The following is a 22,344-nucleotide window of genomic DNA, read 5'->3' on the forward strand; positions in this document are numbered from 1 at the left end:
CCCCAAGCGAAGCTGTCTTTAAAGGCCAACAGCAGCTGCTTTAACTGTTAAAGGCCCTGACAGTTTTTCAGCCACACAGCCTCGACGGCGTCGATAGCTTCCTCCTTCCCCCCGTCGGGCTGATGGGGTGAAGAAGCCAGTGTGTTTTGGGCTACTGGGCTGCCTGTGCTTGCACCATTATGAGAGTGAAGGCCATCGCCGCCGGAGACAGCTGCTGGGATGGCACAACGACCAAGGGAGCAGCCAGGACGACCGGTGTTGTTTCGGCAAGCTTGGAGGAAGACGGAGGGCCCCCCCCCCCCCCCCCCGACAGTCCGCTGGACAAGGGTCGGCTCCACCCGCCCCCCAACAGGTAGTATATGTCTGGTCTCACCAGGGTTACTGAAGAGCCCGTGTCGACCAGGGCCGAACATTCCACCCCCTCTACCGTGACGATGACATTGCAGAAGTCCCCCACGGTGGTACGTCCCACCACAACTACCGGACTAGGAAACGCGGCGGTAGCTACACCCTGGGGGAGCAGGTCCCCACCCTCTTGCCTGCGCTGCTGGGTACCTCTTCTGCTTACTGTGGGTTTGGGGGCGGGGGGGTGGACCCGCACTGCCCCCTGCGCGACAATGGGAGTTGAGCTGACGCTGCGACGTTGCCTGGAGCCCCTCTCAATGACAAGCAAAGCAGTCTTGACTAACCCGCCCAACTCGTCAAACCCACTCTGGTTTGGCAACCCCCGGCACCCCGGCCACCACTGCTCTCACCTCCGGTTGACTGGCAACCTCCACTCTCACTCCCTCACCCCAGTTCAGCTCCCTCTTCCTGGCTATCTCCACTGCAGCCTGCAGAGATGGTGGCTCCGCCATCTGAACATGCTTACCCAGTTCGGTGGAAGAGAGCGCTCTAATAAAACTGACCCGTGCCAGCTCGTCTTCCACCCCAATTGGCATAGTTGCATAAGCCCGCCGGGTCAGGCTCAGAATACCACTCACCAACGCCTTTAACGATTCCCCCAGAAGTCTCTTTCTGAAACGGCACCCCAATGCCTCCACTAGTGCACCGTAGTCGCCCCTCTCATCCAGGGCTAGCGTTACCAGGCATTCCGACGCCTCCTCTGCCAGGCTCAGAGCAAGCTGTAATGCTTTCGTCTCGCCAGACCACCTCCCGGCTCTAGCCAACAACTCGAATTGAGGAAAAAAATTCCCATTTACCTTGTCCATTGAACTTCGGTAGTTTAGCCGCTACTGTGGCTAATGGCAATAAGGCACTGCCATCTTTGTTTACATAAGCAGGCCCAGCCATTTCTGCACCCGGTGACGTTGACATCCCCGTCGCCGTGACGTCTGCTCTGGTCGAGCGCTGCGAAGGAAAACCTGCCAGTTCTGCCATCTTGCTGACTGACAATTTAACTTCCGCCATGTGGCTCTCCAGCTCCTCTACAGCAGTCGCCGCCTGACCCTCCCGACCGGGTACCCCCGAGCCCGCAACGGACACTTTATCCGACTCCTCCTTAATTTTCCGCCTCGCCCCGAACATCATGAACGTAGATGCGAGCCACGCTAAAGCCAACCACGGTCTATACTGAAACAGCTAACTCGCCTAATCTCGATCCGTCCCGTAGTTCGAAAGCACTTCTGACACCAATGTAATGACCCGGGCTGGGTCATAAAGGAAAAAGAGACGGACACCAGGTGTGCAGGGCAGAACATAGGTTTATTCCTAAACTGGGCTATTGTTCAGGCCACAGCCCATGCCGCTAAATTCCGAACGTACACAAATAAACAATGTAAAGTTAAGTGGCAGACTCATAGGAGCAGATCAAGATCCCGAATTGAAAGAGAGAGAGATGAGACAGTAGCCCCTATTTATGCGTTTCAAAAACCCAGCGGGATTACCCATCATACCCCCCCAACCTTTCCATCTGTCCTGGCATATTTAACCCCTGCTAGCACCCATGAGAACAATAACACACCCACGAACACAGAACACAATACCGGGTCGTTAAAATATTTATTAGAAAGGCGCATCAAGCTAATCACTGTGCACTTTCACCACCCAGTGAAGTTCATCATAATTTATGTAATCTGCAAACTAATAAACTGCATGGTTTCCTGAGTCGTAGTTGGAGGACCACACACCATATCATCGCGTGACTCCAAGTTTACTTCAATATGATATTATTATATCATTTTTTGCGCATAAAGGTGTTTCCACCGCCATTTCTCGTGTAATTAATTTTAACGACACAAAAAGATCCCACCATGTTGAACGAACAAATTATCTGCCAGCATTTATACAATTGTACCGAAACTTCCCTGTTTACATCACAGCTGTCGTGATTTAAAAAAAAATCTGTATTACTTGACTCCCATAAAAACTGTCGATGGTTTATAAGAGGGGTCTTTTAAATGCATAAGTGGGCCTCCAACCTGGTGTCCAAAGAAGTGAAATAACTGGACAGGGAACAATTTTCGAAGTCACAAAACTCTCCATTTACCTTGTTTTTCAATGGAAAGTGTATACATATAAATAGGATTCTATTTGACTGATTACATAATTTAGAGTCTAAAATGGCATGGACAGCTATGCATCTTGCCTCTTCTAAGAATTGTAGATTATTCTATTCATTCAAATGTTTTTCCTTGTAAAATGTGGAAAAACTATGTGTATCTTCCAGAATCAGTCACAAAACTCAAATTATTTAGTATACATACGTGTAAAAAGCACCAGCAATAAACTCCATGTATAGCCTTTGTTTTATAGTCCGTTTGTAAGTCTGTCTTGAAGAGTGCCATAGTAGAAGAAACACTATAATACACAATAGCAGGGGGGAAAGATTCAATAGAGTTTCATGAGTGTTCATGCTGATGCAAGCACAATAAAACTGATTCACTAGCTCCATGGCAGAAATGTCTAGACATCTCTTTGAAATGTATGTTAGAGCTTTTCAAAACTGTCCGAACCATGCCCAACCAACACTATTTTTAAGTCATGTTCATTATTGTATAATAATTTGTACATAGACTATCACCATAAACAGGAAAATAGGAAAATATCCAGTTGCTACACTCAAGAAACAAAAATGAGGTAAAGGACTGACGCTACATTTCTGATCATGGCAATATTTCTGCTTAATTAGGCTGTTTCACAAATCAACCACGTCAGTCTTGTTTCAATAAACAAGTGCCTTTCTATGACTGCACTTCCTCCCCATCAAGGTCTAGATTCTAGAATGTCACATTTGCATGCAAGGTCTGACGGAATCACAATGTCTTGTAGTTAAGCAATGACTCTATCATCTAATTGTAACCATGTATCTGCCTTGGACAATCAAACATGCACAAGATCGCCTATTTTATGTTGGTAAATTAAGTTACCACCCTGCTTGTATTACAACCCCACACCCTACCTCAATGCAAATAAGCTTTACAGTAATTTCACCTTTGCATAGAATATATGTGTAGCTCAGTTGGTAGAGCATGGCATTTGCAAAGCCAGGGTTGTGGGTTCGACCCGCCAGTATGAAAATGTATGCACTCACTAACTGTAAGTCGCTCTGGATAAGAGCGTCTGCTAAATGACTAAAATGTAATATTGATGCACTTAAACATTTTAAGCATATCCTGCCAAATAATTGCATCAAATTGATTTTTAAGATGTTCCCATACAGTGCCTTCCGAAAGTATTCATAGCCCTTGACTTATTCCACATTTTGTTGTTACAGCCCGATCTCAAAATTGATTAAATATTTTTTTTTTCTCCTCACCCATCTACACACAATAACCCATAATGACAAAGTGAAAACATGTTTTTAGAAATGTTTTTGAAAATTAAATACACACCCAAGTCAATACATGTTAGAATCGCCTTTGGCAGCGATTACAGCTGGGAGTCTTTCTGGGTAAGTCTCTAAGAGCTTTCTTTGCACACTTGGATTGTACAATATTTGCACATTGTTCTTTTCATAATTCTTCAAGCTCTGTCAAATTGGTTGTTGATCATTGCTAGACAACCATTTTCAAGTCTTGCCATAGATTTTCAAGCAGATTTAAGTCAAAACTGTACCTCGCCCACTCAGGAACATTCACTGTCTTGTTGATAAGCAACTCCAGTGTAGATTTAGCCTTGTTTTAGGTTATTGTCCTGCTGAAAAGTGAATACAAGTGTCTGGTGGAAGGCAGACTGAAAGAGGTTTTCTTCTAGGATTTTGCTTGTACTAAGCTCCATTAAGTTTCTTTTTTTTAATCCTGAAAAACTCCCCAGTCCTTAACGATTGAAAGCATACCCATAACATGATGCAGCCAACCACTATGCTTGAAAATATGGAGAGTGGTACTCAAATCAAATTTAATTTGTCACATGCGCCGAATACAACAGGTGTAGACCTTACAGTGAAATGCTTACTTACAAGCCCTTAACCAACAATGCAGTTTTAAGAATACCAAAAAAATCACTCAAAAAAATCCAATATAAAATAATACGAAATAAAAGTAACAAATAATTAAAGTGCAGCAGTAAAAATAACAATAGCGGGGCTATATACAGGTGGTACCGATACCGAGTCAATGTGCGGGGACACTGGTTAGTGGAGGTAATTGAGGTAATATGTACATGTAGGTAGTTATTAAAGTGACTATGCATAGATAATAAGCAGAGAGTAGCAGAAGCGTAAAATAGGAGGGGGGGCAATACAAATAGTCTGGGTAGCCATTTGATTAGATGTTCAGGAGACTTATGGCTTGGGGGTAGAAGCTGTTTAGAAGCCTCTTGGACCTAGACTTGGCGCTCCGGTACAGCTTGCCGTGCGGTAGCAGAAAGAACAGTCTGACTAGGGTGGCTGGAGTCTTTGACAATTTTTAGGGCCTTCCTCTGACACCGCCTGGTATAGAGGTCCTGGATGGCAGGAATCTTGGCCCCAGTGATGTACTGGGCCGTACGCACTACCCTCTATAGTGCCTTGCGGTCGGAGGCCAAGCAGTTGTCATAACAGGCAGTGATGCAACCAGTCAGGATGCTCTCGATGGTGCAGCTGTAGAACCTTTTGAGGATCTGAGGACCATGCCAAATCTTTTCAGTCTCCTTAGGTTTTGTCGTGCCCTCTTCATGACTGTCTTGGTGTGCTTGGACCATGTTAGTTTGTTGGTGATATGGACACCAAGGAACTAGAAGCTCTCAACCTGCTCCACTACTGCCCCGTTGATGAGAATGGGGGCGTGCTCGGTCCTCTTCTTTTTCCTGTAGTCCACAATCATCTCCTTTGTCTTGATCATGTTGAAGGAGAGGTTGTTGTCCTGGCACCACACGGCCAGGTCTCTGACCTCCTCCCTATAGGCTGTCTCGTCGTTGTCGGTGATCAGGCTTACCACTGTTGTGTCATCGGCAAACTTAATGATGGTGTTGGAGTCGTGCCTGGCCATGCAGTCATGAGTGAACAGGGAGTACAGGAGGGGACTGAGCACGCACCCCTGAGGGCCCCCCGTGTTGAGGATCAGCGTGGCGGATGTGTTGTTACCTACACTTACCACCTGGGGGCGGCCTGTCAGGAAGTCCAGGATCCAGTTGCAGAGGGAGGTGTTTAGTCCCAGGGTCCTTAGCTTAGTGATGAGCTTTGAGGGCACTATGGTGTTGAACGCTGAGCTGTAGTCATTGAATAGCATTCTCACATAGGTGTTCCTTTTGTCCAGGTGTGAAAGGGCAGTGTGGAGCGCAATAGAGATTGCATCATCAGTGGATCTGTTGGGGCGGTATGCAAATTGGAGTGGGTCTAGGGTTTCTGGGATAATGGTGTTGATGTGAGCCATGACCAGCCTTTCAAAGCACTTCATGGCTACAGACGTGAGTGCTATGGGTCGGTAGTCATTTAGGCAGGTTACCTTAGTGTTCTTGGGCACAGGGACTATGGTGGTCTGCTTGAAACATGTTGGTATTACAGACTCAGACAGGGACATGTTGAAAATGTCAGTGAAGACACTTGCCAGTTGGTCAGCGCATGCTCGGAGTACACATCCTGGTAATCCGTCTGGTCCTGCGGCCTTGTAAATGTTGACCTGTTTAAAGGTCTTACTCACATCGGCTACGTCCGGAACAGCTGATGCTCTCATGCATGTTTCAGTGTTACTTCCCTCGAAGCGAGCATATAAGTAATTTAGCTCGTCTGGTAGGCTCGTGTCACTGGGCAGCTCACGGCTGTGCTTCCCTTTGTAGTCTGTAATAGTTTGCAAGCCCTGCCACATCCGACGAGCGTCGGAGCCAGTTTAGTATGATTTGATCTTAGTCCTGTATTGACGCTTTGCCTGTTTGATGGTTCGTCGGAGGGCATAGCGGGATTTCTTATAAGCTTCCGGGTTAGAGTCCCGCTCCTTGAAAGCAGCAGCTCTACGTTGCCTGTAATCCATGGCTTCTGGTTGGGGTATGTATGTACAGTCACTGTGGGGACGACGTCATCGATGCACTTATTGATGAAGCCAGTGACTGATGTGGTGTTCTCCTCAATGCCATCGGAAGAATCCCGGAACATATTCCAGTCTGTGCTAGCAAAACAGTCCTATAGCTTAGCATCTGCTTCATCTGACCACTTTTTTATTGACAGAGTCACTGGTGCTTCCTGCTTTAGTTTTTGCTTGTAAGCAGGAATCAGGAGGATAGAATTATGGTCAGATTTGCCAAATGGAGGGCGAGGGAAAGCTTTGTATGCATCTCTGTGTGTGGAGTAAAGGGGTTCTAGAGTTTTTTTTCCCTCTGGTTGCACATTTAACATGCTGGTAGAAATGAGGTAAAACTGATTAAAGTTTCCCTGCATTGAAGTCCCCGGCCACTAGGTGCACCGCCTCTAGATTAGCGTTTTCCTATTTGCTTATGGCCGTATACAGTTCATTGATTGCGGTCTTAGTGCCAGCATCGGTTTGTGGTGATAAATAGACCGCTACGAAGAATATAGATGAAAACTCTCTTGGTAGTACTCAATGTGTTGTATTGGATTTGCCCCAAACCTAACACTTTGTATTCAGGACAAAATGTGCATTTCTTTGCCACATTTGTTGCAGTATTACTTTAGTGCCTTGTTGCAAACAGGATGTATGTTTTAGATTTTTTTAATTCTGTACAGGATTCCTTCTTTTCACTCTGTCAATTAGGTTAATATTGTGGAGTAACTACAATGACGTAGATCCTCAGTTTTCTCCTATCACAGTCATTAAACTCTGTAACTGTTTTAAAGTCACCATTGGCCTCATGGTGAAATCCCTGAGTGGTTTCCTTCCTCTCCGGCAACTGAGTTAGGAAGGATGCCTGTATCTTTGTAGTGACTGGGTGTATTGATACACCATCCAAAGTATAATTAATAACTTCACCATGCTCAAAGGGATATTCAATGTCTGCTTTTTTTGTTTTACCCATCTACCAATAGGTGGCCTACTTTGCGAGGCATTGGAAAACCTCTGTGGTCTTTGTGGTTGAATCTGTGTTTGAAATTCACTGCTCGACTGAGGGACCTTACAGATAATTAATTATATGTGTGGGGTACAGAGATGATGTAGTCATTCAAAAATCATGTTAAAGACTATTACTGCACACAGAGTGAGTCCATGCAACTTATTATGTGACTTGTTAAGCACCTTTTTACTCCATAACAAAGGGGTTGAATACTTATTGACTCAAGACACTTCAGCTTTTCATTTTAATCAATTTGTAAAAATTTTGAAAAACTGAATTGCACTTTGACATTATGGGGTGGTGTGTGTGTGTGTGTGTGTGTGTGTGTGTGTGTGTGTGTGTGTGTGTAGGCCAGTGACAAATAAAATATCAATTTCATCCATCTTAAATTCAGGCTGTAACACAACAAAATGTGGAAAAAGTCAATGGGTGTGAATACTTTCTAAAGGCACTGTATCTCTACTGTCATCATAGGGTCTCAATCTGTGCATTGTAGTCTACAGAATAAGGCAAACAGTAGAGACTAGAATTTTAGTGAATCAAGGAACTCACTTTTTACCCTATAGATAAATTAATAAACACGTATTTGTTTATGATAAACATAATATTAGCATTACAATGATGTAGGTCTGAAATGTGTACGGTGCATTTTCTTCTAATACTCTGTAACATCCTGCCTGATAAAACAAGATTAATTAGGCCTTGTCCGCCCAAAGTCCCCACATGCCTTTGAGATGCAGCATTGTCATTAACTCTGATGGCACAGCTGTGACAAAACATGAATGTTTATTTTACAAGCATGGGAACCACTGAAAATGCCTGCAGCATCGCTAATTCCTCTGGAAATCGTGTCACTCAAAACTAAATATTATGGGAGTTGAAAAACTAGTGTTTGACTTATGGTTCATGCACAATAGGCCCCTCTCTGCAGAAAGTAGAAGCTTCATATGAATATATCAGGCTGGCTAAATGAGTACCAGATATCATATATTCTGATGCCGAGTCACCTTACCCCTATGCATATCTACCTCTATTACTCCAGTATCCCTGCACATTGTAAATATGGTACTGGAAATGACTGTCCCTGTATATAGTATGCTTGCTTACTTTCTCGTGTTCTTATTTTTATTTATTGTGTGTTTTTGTTCTACCTTATGCTATTTTTAGTATGACATTGTTATTGATTACTGCATTGTTGGGTTTAGAGCTTGCAAGAAAGGCATTTCACTGTGCTTGTGCATGTGACATTAAAACTTGAAAAACTTGAAAAACAATGCTGTAATGAAGGTGAGAGACTGAATAATCTAAAATGGCAACTGCCTTGCCGGCGCAATGACATACTTTGTCCAAGCGACACCTAAACTCGTCCTTTAACAGCATCCCATGTCTAAGGATGCTAGCCTAATGTAAGACGAGGCCATCACAAATTCTTACTGAGTCCAACAAAAATCTTTAACCTCTGTCATTGTGCAATTTCAGCCCAAGATTCTTACGATGAGTATAATCCATTTGGACTAAGTCCTCTGTTTCTATGGAAATGCCAGCTGCACTACATAAAATCACCAGCACGGGAGAGACGCTGAATACTTCAAAGAACCAAAGCTTCCCTTTACTAGGACAATTGCTGCATCAAAAAAAAGATCTGCAAGTTAGCCTGTGATGGGTGAGTTCAGAAGAATGATTAATTAAATGATATCTAGAAGAATTGGATGTGATCATCAAAGTGTTGCGAGAGTCAGTGGAAGTTGTCATTATGGCCTGTATATGCATCTAGAATCCACTTGAGTGTCAGCACAAGCATGGGGCCTTGCCTAATATGGCTGCAGGAGTGGGTGGGAGTTATGATGAAACTGCACTTCACTATCAATTGTGGGTCAAAATATTATTAATTGAAGGTACAAGTCTGGGGTTCACCCTATGCCAGGAGGCAGGCCTATGACCTCTAAGCGTGCTGAGGGTGTTGTTTTCAGCGGTTCAGACACTCCTCAATTTAGAAACATGTAGCCCGTGTTGCACATGGGGATGTGAAACTTACTCCTCAGCCTAAAGTGTCCCCAATTGTGTTGTGGTATGTCTAGCTTTCTGTGTGGCGCGACTGGTAAGACGCTTCTGGAGGGCAGTCATGTGTGCTAGCAAGGCAGAGCTCCTGGGTTCGAGCCTCGCTGTGAGCCGAATCAGGAGAAGTGGTACTCGCCAGGCCAAGCAGCGTCCTTTTCGCCCGCATGTGCAATTCCATGGTGATTCCAGGGCCTTACTACTTAAGACGAACATTGAGAGAATATATAGGCTGCTACAAAACAATTGTCATACACAGACAGCAATATGAATAGTCATATGCTGCTAAGCCTGCTATGTAACAGTGTGTTATCGTAACGGCCTAGTTTTGATGACACAAGTGATACAATGTTGAATCACTTGTGTCAATAATTAAATATTCAGATGCTACAACAAACTATGCAGTGAGCCTCCGTTGTCAACACGTGTTCCATAAGGTTTTCCTGTGATTAAAGTTGGACGTTAGGGTAGATTGTAGTAATTTAAATAGCCTATCAACCTGAATTTGAGGCATGTCATTATCATTATCTCCCGAGTGTCGCAGCTGTCTAAGGCCCTGCATCTCAGTGCTAGAGGCATCACTACCGACCCTGGTTCGATTCCAGGCTGTATCACAATCCAGCCGTGATTGGGAGTCCCATAGGGCGGCGCACAATTGGCCCAGCGTCGTCCGGGTTTGGCCGGGGTAAGCCGTCATTGTAAATAAGAATTTGTTCTTAACTGACTTGCCTAGTTAAATAGTAAATAAATAAAAAATGATTGCTGCCTATTGTCAGAACAACATTGGAAGCCAGTTAGCTATGACCACAGATGCTACTGATATATTCAATATTCAACACTGGCCACTGTAGTCGACTATAGACAGTCTTGAACATATGATCAATATTGTATCTCACTCTACCCCCAACCCCCTCCCCTCTTCAGTACTGGTTCCCCCCTTCAATCACAATACATCTACGTGATCGAAACTGACATTTTAAGAGGCATTACAGAGAAAATGACACTGATGGAGCGCCTCTTTGCCAAGTTATCAAATCAAGTTACCAAGGTGTTTTGATTACTAGCAATATTCTTAAACATTATAAATATTCACAAATTGCCCATCACTCTACTTCTGTGGTTTACCATTAAAAGGTAGAGACATTATTTCAACTAAATGACATGAAAGTACAGATGTGATCAATAATAACTGTCTCAAATAAGAAGTACACACATTTCCAATAGGCCTACATGATTAATCCAATAATGGCAATGAAAAGTACATGAGAATAAGAACCACTGGTATAATCATAAAGGGATTTGTGGCAATGATTTACAATGCATTGTGAAAGAACAATAAACAGTCTGATGACAAATCATTAATTTTGGCTAGTGGAGGAATATTAATGGTAATGGAAATGATAGCCTAATCATGAAATCTCTGTGGAGGCCATGGTGACACAAGCGTATGCCATTGTTTCGTTCACAAGAATGTGGCTTTTTAAAACACTTAAAACCATTGGAGGGCACAGTCACTGGTCAGAGGAGAAATAAAATGCATATAAAGGCGCTATTGATGAGGCACTTGTGCAACGGCATGCCAGTCTCGGAAAAACAGGAATGAGATCGACCGTCAGGTTTCAGTCAAAAGCATATACATGAGCTGAAATTATGCCTAAATTATAATTTATATATAGACTACCATGAAAAGACACAATAAATAGTCACCATCATTCATCAGGCGTTTAGTCACTGTAGGCTAATTGAGAAACGTTTTGGCTCTGGATATATTGGATACATGCAAGTTTTTCTCAAACTATTAAACGTCAGATTATACGTATTCCACATATCTAGAGAGCAAACCCCACAGATGGAAAGGATTTTAACTTACCGTTAGCTGCGGTAATCAGACATGCAAAAATAAGCAGGGCATGCTTAAATTTCCCCATCGCAGTCATGTTCGTTGTTATTCCACGCAGCCACCGGTTTCTTGGGTTTAGTTCAACGATCACAAAAATGCATAGAGATCCAGCTTTGGCAAGAAGATGTGACGCCTATGGTGCAGGGATTCGCCTATATTAGCTCTCATATCATCAAGACGGGCTACTGCAGAGATACGAGATTGTAGAGCAGAGACCCAAATAGGTTTCCCTGATCCAAGGAGAGAGACAGAATGTGTACTGTAGGATACTACGAGATCGCAAGAGAGGGAAGAATAGAGGTAGCCTGTATCCAGCAGAAGGAGTTGGACTCAACCATCATATACAACCTGGTCTCATAGAGTAGACGTAACATAGAAATATAAACCGAGACAGTCAAATTAGTATTATGGTAAGTTTGTTATGGTTACATAAGACAGAAGGCTACTTAAGGCAAAAACGAAAGTAGGGTGAATGGGTAGACGTATAGCGTGAATGTCTAGCAATCTTAAGGCTGTGTGTTCAAATCTCATCTGAGACAACTTTAGCATTTACATAATTAGCTACTTTGCAACTACTTACTTTTTTATGTTGCTTTTTTGCAACTACTTAGCATGTGAGCTAACCCTTTAACTTAACGCCTAACCCTAACCTTAACCCCTAACCCCTAGCCTAACAAATGTTATTGTTAGCCATTTAGCCACCTAGCTAACGTTAGCCACAACAAATTGGAGTTCGTAACATATCGTACATTTTGCAAATTTTAACATATTGTACGAATTGCTATTCATAACATATTGTACGAAAAGGATGATGGACATCCACAAATTAATACATACCACACGAAACGAAACATCCCAGAATTATATTTACTGTGTTACGTCTACCTCTGAGTCCAGGTTGCCATATATGATACAGGGGAGTTGAGAATCAATCTGAGTGCCTGCACTGCAACTTTGAGACTGGTAGCATACCACAACTCTGAAGAAGCACTGACGCAAATGCATCAAATTCAGCGAAACGCATGTTAACACTGTAATATCACCTACTAGACCAAGAGATTAATGATTGACAGACAATGTGACCAAGAAAAGGAACATGTGAACATGTTTTAATTGATATTTTGTACGTTTCTGCTTTACACGAACCCTAGGAATTAAACCAATTTCACTAGATCACACCTGTAGGCTGCTTCACCCATTAAAAATGTTGATCAAATCAATATGCAAGTGATTGTTGCGTGTAGCCTTTGTGTTGATTGGTGTAGCCCAGTATGTAAGCAGAGTGGGAACACCACTGCTTTATAATCAGAAATGTAACACTGCATTCTTATCATCACTCTCGAACTAGCACCAATGCTCTGTTCCCTCCACTTGGGTAGGAAGCCTACAAAGACATTATGATTTGGTTAACAAAATATTTCACATTCTGTTTCACAATTGCACTTTGTTTTCAGAAGATGACTCCTGCATAAAACTGGAATTCCCTTAAGGCAGATGTGTACTTGCATCTATTTGATTATAAAGTAACCTAAACGATCTGGTTTGCTGTATTGGGAGCAAAAATGTGTCATTTTTATGGACAGGTAACTAATGGAAGAAAGCTTGTCATCAATCCTTTCCAAACATAACAGAATGAAAATGTATGCACTCACTAACTAAATGACAAAAAAAAAAAAAAAAAAAAAAAAAGGCTACTCATAAAACATGTTCAAATAGAATAGATCACAATATGTGTTTAGTTGTTCATGTGGTCATTAAGCCTACATACAACAACAAAAAATATTCAGTCATTGCCAAAATAGAAAGTCTAAAATGGTAAGTCCAGCTGTTTTCTGTTAACTGCGTCACGTGCACTGGACAGCAACACACTAAAGTAAAATGTGTGACTGTGCTGCCATCTAGTGAAAATGAATGCATGACCAGTCTACTGAATGAGCCAAAGTCTACAATAGTTTAAAGACAAATAACATAGTTTGCACTCAAATAAAGATTTAGAATTACAAACAATTAATGAAGGGCCTACACAAACAAGAGTTTTGGTGAGATTTAGAAATAGATTATCAAAATTATCCATAGAGGAGAGAATGAAAATGTCATTCAACAAACATGAACAAACAGGTATACCTATTGTCTATTCTGAATGTGGCATTCCTCTCTCCCTCTTGATATTCATTGACTGAAAGGACTGAATTAGAGATCAATGTGGGTGGGGAGATTTTCTATGTCTCTAGACTAATTTGAATGACAAAATTCACTGAGCTGGAAATTAGAACTGATTAACAGTGAAATTGATATTTCTGTATAATCTGCAAGGTCTAAGTATGCCATCCTGCATATTTAATTGAGGAATTAATGCATTGGCCATTCAGTGAACCATGATTGCGTGTTGAGTAATCATGCCAGAGATCTGAACACTTGCTAAAGCCTATGCTTTAGTTCAGTGGGCTAACAAAGTACACTGAACCAAAATATAAAAGCAACATGTAAAGTGTTGGTCCCATGTTTCATGAGCTGAAATAAAAAATCCCAGAAATGTTCCATACGCACAAAAAGCTTATTTCTCTCAAATGTTGTGCACAAATTTGTTTACGTCTGTGTTAGTGAGCATTTCTCCTTTGCCAAGATAATCCATCCACCTGGCAGTTGTGGCATATCAATAAGCTGATTTAACAGCATGATCATTACACAGGTGCACCTTGTGCTGGGGACAATAAAAGGCCACTCTAAAATGTGCAATGCCACAGATGTCTCAAGTTTTGAGGGAGTGTGCAATTGACATGCTGACTGCAGGAATGTCCACCAAAGCTGTTGCCAGAGAACTGAATGTTCATTTCTCTACCATATGCTGCCTCCAACGTTGTTTTAAAGAATTTGGCAGTACCTCCAATCGGCATCAAAACTACAGACCACGTGTATGGCATCGTGTGGGCGAGCGGTTTGCTGATGTCAACATTGTGAACAGAGTGCCCCGATGGTGGCGGTTGGATAATGGTATGTGCAGGCATAAGCTACGGACAACTAACACAATTGCATTTTATCAATGGAAATTTGAATGCATAAAAATACCGATTTTTTTAAAATGGTATCTGTGACCAACTGATGCATATCTGTATTCCCAGTCATGTGAATTTCATTGATTAGGGCCTAATTTATTTATTTAATTTGACTGATTTCCTCATATGAACTGTAACTCAGTAAAATCTATGAAATTGTTGCATGTTGCGTTTAATATTTTTGTTCAGTATATAATGGTAGGTGACCCGGATTCAGCCACAGTTGGTCACATTAGCAATCATGTTTTCTTGCCAAAAGTGTTTGCAACACCATTCTGTAAACTACCTTTAAATATTGCAAGCAAAAATTATACCTATTGCACCCTACTTATGACAGCACATTTGGCAATGAAAGTAGGCCAACTCTGCAAATAAATACCACCACTGCAATTCACTCACTCCACTCACAGCTTACAGGTATGCAGTTCAGTGAGGGGTTATTTTCAAAAGTGCATCCACGCAAACCGCTTCTGAAAACTACCACATATCCTGAAGAAAACTGATATGGGTTTTAATGGAAGAAACAATCAACCAATGCATTGCAAACCCTATAACCTCTACCCTGTTGTCCTGCATGTTTCTCTTATAACTGTAGTAACACTGTAATTAATACAGGAATATCATTGTTGTTACATACTTCCTAAGTAATTGCATTGTACTTGTATAGTAATGGAGTTTAGCGGCAATTGTATTTGCACAAGTAGAACGTGAAAGAGTGACTTGGAACTCTGGGGATTTTCTGGCAAAGAGAAAGGCCCGAAAAATTGCCAAAGACTCCAGCCACCCGAGACGTGCCATTCTCCATGCTCCCATCCGCAGACGGTACCACAGTGCATCAAGGCTCAGACCAACAGACTCCTAAACAGCTTCTATCCCCTGGCCATAAGACTGTTAAATGGCTAACAACTATTTCTCCCCCTCAAACCTAAGCTGCTGCTAAAATGATAATTGATTACATTTATTACTAAAACTACACTGCTGTTCGTTGATTATTGATTTCCATTACCATTAGTACCTATCTATTTTATCATGCTACTGGTCACTATTACTCCTGTTTCCATGTATATATTACCACTAGTATATTACCATAAGCATTTACAGTGCATTCGGAAAGTATTCAGACCCCTTGACTTTTTCCACATTTTGTTACGTTACAGCCTTATTTTAAAATGGATAAAATAAAACATTTCCTCATCAATCTACACACAATACCCCATAATGACAAAGCAAAAACAGGTTTTTAGACATTTTTGCACATGTATTAAAAATAAAAAACAGATACCTTATCTACGTAAGTATTCAGACCCTTTGCTATGAGACTCGAAATTGAGCTCAGGTGCATCCTGTTTCCATTGATCATCCTTGAGCTGTTTCTACAACTTGATTGGAGTCCACCTGTGGTACATTCAATTGATTGGACATGATTTGGAAAGGCACACACCTGTCTATATAAGGTCCCACAGTTGACAGTGCATCTCAGAGCAAAAACCAAGCCATGAGGTCGAAGGAATTGTCCGTAGATCTCCGAGAGAGGATTGTGTTGAGGCACAGATCTGGGGAAGGGTACCAAAAAATGTCTGCAGCATTGAAGGTCCCCAAGAACACAGTGGCCTCCATCCTTCATAAATGGAAGAAGTTTGGAACCACCAAGACTCTTCATAGAGCTGGCCGCCCGGTCAAACTGAGCAATCGGGGGAGATGGGTCTTGGTCCGGGAGGTGACCAAGAAACAGATGGTCACTGACAGAGCTCCAGAGTTCCTCTGTGGAGATGAGAGAACCTTCAAGAAGGACAACCATCTCTGCAACACTCCACCAATCAGGCCTTTGGTAGAGTGGCCAGACGGAAGCCATTCCTCAGTAAAAGGCATATGACATCCCACTTGGAGTTTGCCAAAAGGCACCTAAAGGACTCTCAGACCATGAGAAACAAGATTCTCTGGTCTGATGAAACAATACTTACGTAAATGTAATGTATTTTATAACATTTTTTTAGACATTTGCAAACATTTAGTAATTATGGGGTATTGTGTGTAGATTGAGTGTGAAAAAAACAATTTAATCAATTTTTGAATAAGGCTGTAACGTAACAAAATGTGGCGAAAGTCAAGGGGTCTGAATACTTTCCGAATGCACTGTATACAGTGAGGGTAAATAATATTTGATCCCCTGCTGATTTTGAACGTTTGCCCACTGACAAAGACATGATCAGTCTATAATTTTAATGGTAGGTTTATTTGAACAGTGAGAGAGAATAACAACAACAAAATCCAGAAAAATGCATGTCAAAAATGTTATAAATTGATTTGCATTTTAATGAGGGAAATAAGTATTTGACCCCTATGCAAAACATGACTTATTACTTGGTGGCAAAACCCTTGTTGGCAATCACAGAGGTCAGACGTTTCTTGTAGTTGGCCACCAGGTTTGCACACATCTCAGGAGGGATTTTGTTCCACTCCTCTTTGCAGATCTTCTTCAAGTCATTAAGGTTTCGAGGCTGACGTTTGGCAACTCGAACCTTCAGCTCCCTCCACAGATTTTCTATGGGATTAAGGTCTGGAGACTGGCTAGGTCACTCCAGGACCTTAATGTGCTTCTTCTTGAGCCACTCCTTTGTTGCCTTGGCCGTGTATTTTGGGTCATTGTCATGCTGGAATACCCATCCACGACCCATGTTCAATGCCCTGGCTGAGGGAAGGAGGTTCTCACCCAAGATTTGACGGTACATGGCCCCGTCCATCGTCCGTTTGATGCGGTGAAGTTGTCCTGTCCCCTTAGCAGAAAAATACCCCCAAAGCATAATGTTTCCACCTCCATGTTTGACGGTGGGGATGGTGTTCTTGGGGTCACAGGCAGCATTCCTCCTCCTCCAAACACGCGAGTTGAGTTGATGCCAAAGAGCTCGATTTTGGTCTCATCTGACCACAACACTTTCACCCAGTTCTCCTCTGAATCATTCAGATGTTCATTGGCAAACTTCAGACGGCCCTGTATATGTGCTTTCTTGAGCAGGGGGACCTTGCGGGCGCTGCAGGATTTCAGTCCTTCACGGCGTAGTGTTACCAATTGTTTTCTTGGTGACTATGGTCCCAGCTGCCTTGAGATCATTGACAAGATCCTCCTGTGTAGTTCTGGGCTGATTCCTCACCGTTCTCATGATCATTGCAACTCCACGAGGTGAGATCTTGCATGGAGCCCCAGGCCGAGGGAGATTGACAGTTCTTTTGTGTTTCTTCCATTTGCGAATAATCGCACCAACTGTTGTCATCTTCTCACCAAGCTGCTTGGCGATGGTCTTGTAGCCCATTCCAGCCTTGTGTAGGTCTACAATCTTGTCCCTGACATCCTTGGAGAGCTCTTTGGTCTTGGCCATGGTGGAGAGTTTGGAATCTGATTGATTGCTTCTGTGGACAGGTGTCTTTTATACAGGTAACAAGCTGAGATTAGGAGCACTCCCTTTAAGAGTGTGCTCCTAATCTCAGTTCGTTACCTGTATAAAAGACACCTAGGAGCCAGAAATCTTTCTGATTGAGAGGGGGTCAAATACTTATTTCCCTCATTAAAATGCAAATCAATTTATAACATTTGACATGCGTTTTTCTGGATTTTGTTGTCATTCTGTCTCTCACTGTTCAAATAAACCTACCATTAAAATTATAGACTGATCATTTCTTTGTCAGTGGGCAAACATACAAAATCAGCAGGGGATCAAATACTTTTTTCCCCTCACTGTATATTCCTGCTACCAGTAACCTTCCAGCCCTGTTTACATGTATATCCACCGATCATGCCTACACTTTCACTCTTGCGCACACACTCACTCACACACTCACACCCACACATACAAACACTCAACAACATGCACACACCCAGGGCCAGCTCTAGACTTTTGCAAGATTTGGTTGGGGGGCCCCCCCACCTCGCTGTAAAACATGTTGTCTGTGGAGAGAAACATTTAAGTTTTAAAGTAAATTTCCTGCAATTCTACACATTTTGCCATGGGGCGTAGAGAAAATGTTGCCGTTTTAATGCAAGTTTTATGCAATTCTATACATTTTGCCATGGGGCGGAGAGAACTTTGCAATTGTATAATACTTTTCATGCAATTCCAGTCATTTGCCATTGGGCACAGATAATGTTTTGGCAGTTTTACAGCTAATTTCTTGCAATTCTACCCAATTTTGTAATGATGTATGCCATGGTAATATCTGAGTGAGAATGACAAACAAAATCCGTGGGGACCCCCTGGAGGTCAGGGCCCCTGGACATGTGCCCTGTGTGTTCGTTCAGTATTAGGCCATGATTATTACAAGTTTAGATAGCTGGCTAGACTAACTACTGTCAGTGACTGACATAAGAGAAACATTTTGAAATTACACCATGCGGCCGGGAGCCCTAAGTGACGACTTATGTTGCTTATGCCTGGAACCGGCCCTGCACACAACCACCCACAACTTATGCTGCTGCCATACTGTTTACTATTATTATTATTATTATTATTATTTATCCTGCTACAAGTCACTTTCTCCTAATCCCCACCTATATGTACATATCTACCTCAAATAGTCCAGTATCCCTGCACATTGTACATTTGGTATTGGCACTGACCCTGTGTATAGCTTCCAATCTTATTTCACGTGTTCTCTTTATTTTATTTTTTATTAGTTGTACTATTTTGATATTGATTACTGCACTGTCAGGTAGAGCATGCAAGTTAAACATTTCACTGGACATGTGACCATAAAACTTGAACTTGTAAATTGTGTATATACAGGGCTCTCCTGGGACTCACTGCTAAAATAAAGGTAAAATAAATAATAAACCCATACACATTGTGAAAGGATTTGTGTTTTGATATATATTGTTATGCAAATTTCCCAACCGGCAACAATCAAATGTACAGATGCGCTATATTAATTTAACCATGCTTTTCACAGCAGGAAAATAATCCTGCAGCAACAGGAAATGTGAATTATTATTAAATGGATTTTAATTAATAAATGTTTTTGTAGGGGTTGATACATTATTGATTAAGGCAAATAAAAATGTATTAATAAATTAAAGTGGAAATTACAAACTTTAAAATACTTTTTAAACCTTGAATACACTACAATTGTCATTTTCCGTTAAAGGGACACTTCGGGATTTTGGCAATGAGGCCCTTTATCTCCTTCTCCACAGATTAAACTTGTGGAAACCAACTTTGTGTCTCTGTGTCCAGTTTGAAGGAAGTTAGAGGTAGTTTTGCGAGCCAATACTAACTAGCATTAGCGCAATGACTGGAAGTCTATGGGTATCTACTATCAATTCTCATTAAGGCAAATAAAACAATTCTCTGCGACAACAGAGTAATCAAATTAAGGCAGCAAATCTGTACATGAAGACGTGTACCATAACCTCATGTTTAATTTAATATTGATTCCTAAAGAGTGCACAGTCATAATAAACAGTATGCAAGCATCTTAATGGACTGCAACCTTGAACTTAACCCCACTGGTCATGCTGTATAAGTGCACTTTGTGCATTTTATGTGCAAGTATTCTAAATAATAGCTTTTAAAATGTACCTTGGGACCTATAAACAGGTTTTTGAGAGGACACATCTGTGCTAGAACATCAACCCTCTTCAGATTATATTATGGCAATAGACAGTCATCTATTTTTTTTTTTTTTAAAGGTGAACTTGCTGACTCTATGACCTAGGAATGCAAAGGTTATTTCACGCTAGCAGTGTCCTAATTATTTTACCTTAAAGTAATTTATTAGAATTGCTATTAGAATGTAATAATAAAAGAGTTTAACCTGGTTTATTGTAGTATACCCATGAGTCGCCACTACTGAGGCAAGGACACAACTGAAGCAAAATTTATTGAAAACTGAATGACCTTGAAATAGGCCTAAACATAGGATAATGACTGAAAAGCCTCAACAAAAGGTAATTTCAGTACCAGGAGTTTTAGTTTGTGATGGGATGTCAAATTAGGTCTTTCAACCTCGAATGCGGGGGGAGGTGGAGGCGGTCAAAATATATAAATGAAGAAACAAAAGTATTTCATTAATTCTTTAAAACGTATAGTCCAGATTCTCAGTGACAAAAAAATATAATCAAATGCACCTTTAGCCAATTGTAACTTACCGCTATCGGTTACGAAACTTTGAAAGCAGGTTTGTAGTCTTGTGAATTATAAGCTCACTGGAGCTTGATTGAAAGCCTCTGCAGGTGGCAGCTACTTGGTCAGTTCTCCATCTTCACCAGACACCCAGACTTCCCTCTGGCAGCTCTCTCCAAGTACCTGCTCAGAGAAACTAACAGAAACCAATCCAACTGAAGAAAGGTTACTAAAACAGTGATTTTTGCCAGTGAGCTTAAACTGGAGGGTGGGATATGAATTCTGAGTTGTAGCAATACACAAGGCTGAATAAATCATATAATAAGACGGAGACTCAAACAGAACCTACAGTAAAAGCAATCAATACGTTCAATACAGCATTATTGTGCAAAAGTTCTGTCAAGTGCCAACAACTTTTAACCTGCATAAGTAGTCCTGTGTAGCTCAGTTGGTAGAGCCAGGGTTGTGGGTTCAATTCCCACGGGGGACCAGTATGAAAAAAAAAATGTATGCACTCACTAACTGTAAGTCGCTCTGGATAAGAGCGTATGCTAAATGACTAAAATGTAAATGTATGGCTTGTGTTGAAAAGATGGTGCTGGAGTGGATAGTAGCTGTCTTACGGGCTCTTAAACAATTCTGCAATTTTGTGTTTTTTTACACCATCATTTCCAATGACCGAAACAGCTTCTGGACATCAGAACAACGATCACTATCCTCGATTTGGATGAAAATGTCTACTTCAACGATTTGGAAGCTCTGACGTTCTAATTACTCTGGATCAGGCCCTAATCCCCGGGACTCGAAAGCGTCGGCGAAAGAGGCAGGCGAGGCGGCATCCTGACGAGAGTACGTCGGCGAACAAATAGACCGCCATTGCCCTCTGTTCTATTGACGAACGTGCAGTTACTGGAGAAAACAGTTTTACCTCATTTTTAACAGCATGTCACCTGTGCAACTAGAGGCGACAAAACTCTAGATCACTTTTACTCCACACATAGAAACGCATACAAGGCCCTCCCTCACCATCCCTTTGGCAAATCAGACCAAACTGTAACTCTATCCTCCTGCTTACAAGAAAAAACTCAAACCGAAGTGGTCCGATGTAGCGGATGCTAAGCTATGGGACTGTTTCGCTAGCAGACTGGAATATGCTCCTGGATTCATCCAATAACATTGAGGAGTTTACCATATCAGTCACCGGCTTCATTAATAAGTGCGTCAACTACGTCGTCCCAACAGTGACCATGTACATACAGTACGTACCCCAACCAGAAGCCATGGATTACAGCCAACATCTGCACTGAGCTAAAGGCTAGAGCTGACGCTTTCAAGGAGTGGGACACTAATCCGGATGCTTATACGAAATCCAGCTACGACCTCCGAGGCATCAAACAGGCAAAGCGTCAATACAAGACTAAGATCGAATCCTATTGAGCCGGCTCTGACACACGACAGACGTGGCAGGGCTTGCAAACTATCATGGATTACAAAGGGAAACTCAGCCGCGACCTGCCTAGTGACGCGAGCCTACCAGACGAGCTAAATATCTTCTATGCTCGCTTCGAGGGAAGCAATACTGAGCCATGCATGAGAGCACCAGCTGTTCCGGACGACTGTGATCTCGCTCTCCGTAGCCGATGTAAGACTTTTAGGTTAAACAGGTTAACATTCTCAGGGCCGCAGGGCCAGACGGAATACCAGGACGCTTACTCAGAGCATGCACTAACCAGCTGGCAAGTATCTTCACTGACATTTTCAACCTATCCCTGACCCGGTCTCAACTTCTTTCAAGCAGACCACC

At 42.1% G+C, this 22,344-nt stretch overlaps 1 protein-coding gene across 3 annotated transcripts in view; it reads right to left on the bottom strand.

The window, feature by feature from the left end:
- LOC311131344 (CUB and sushi domain-containing protein 1-like) overlaps window positions 1-11,429 on the bottom strand; it is a gene marked incomplete at both ends in the record, with an annotated part of 555,203 nt that extends 543,774 nt beyond the window's left edge. For 2 of the 3 annotated variants that reach the window (XM_084164286.1, XM_084164285.1), the window contains one exon: window positions 11,348-11,414. In XM_084164286.1, coding sequence (XP_084020412.1) covers window positions 11,348-11,414 — 67 coding nt within the window. Of the gene's footprint in view, window positions 1-11,347 lie in introns of all 3 variants that reach the window. The other variant, XM_084164287.1, reaches the window with a different exon arrangement.
- Window positions 11,430-22,344: the final 10,915 nt, after the last annotated feature.

This window comes from Coregonus lavaretus (genome assembly GCF_964263955.1).
Source record: "Coregonus lavaretus genome assembly, chromosome: 1".
In the NCBI taxonomy this organism is placed as follows: Eukaryota; Metazoa; Chordata; class Actinopteri; order Salmoniformes; family Salmonidae; genus Coregonus; species Coregonus lavaretus.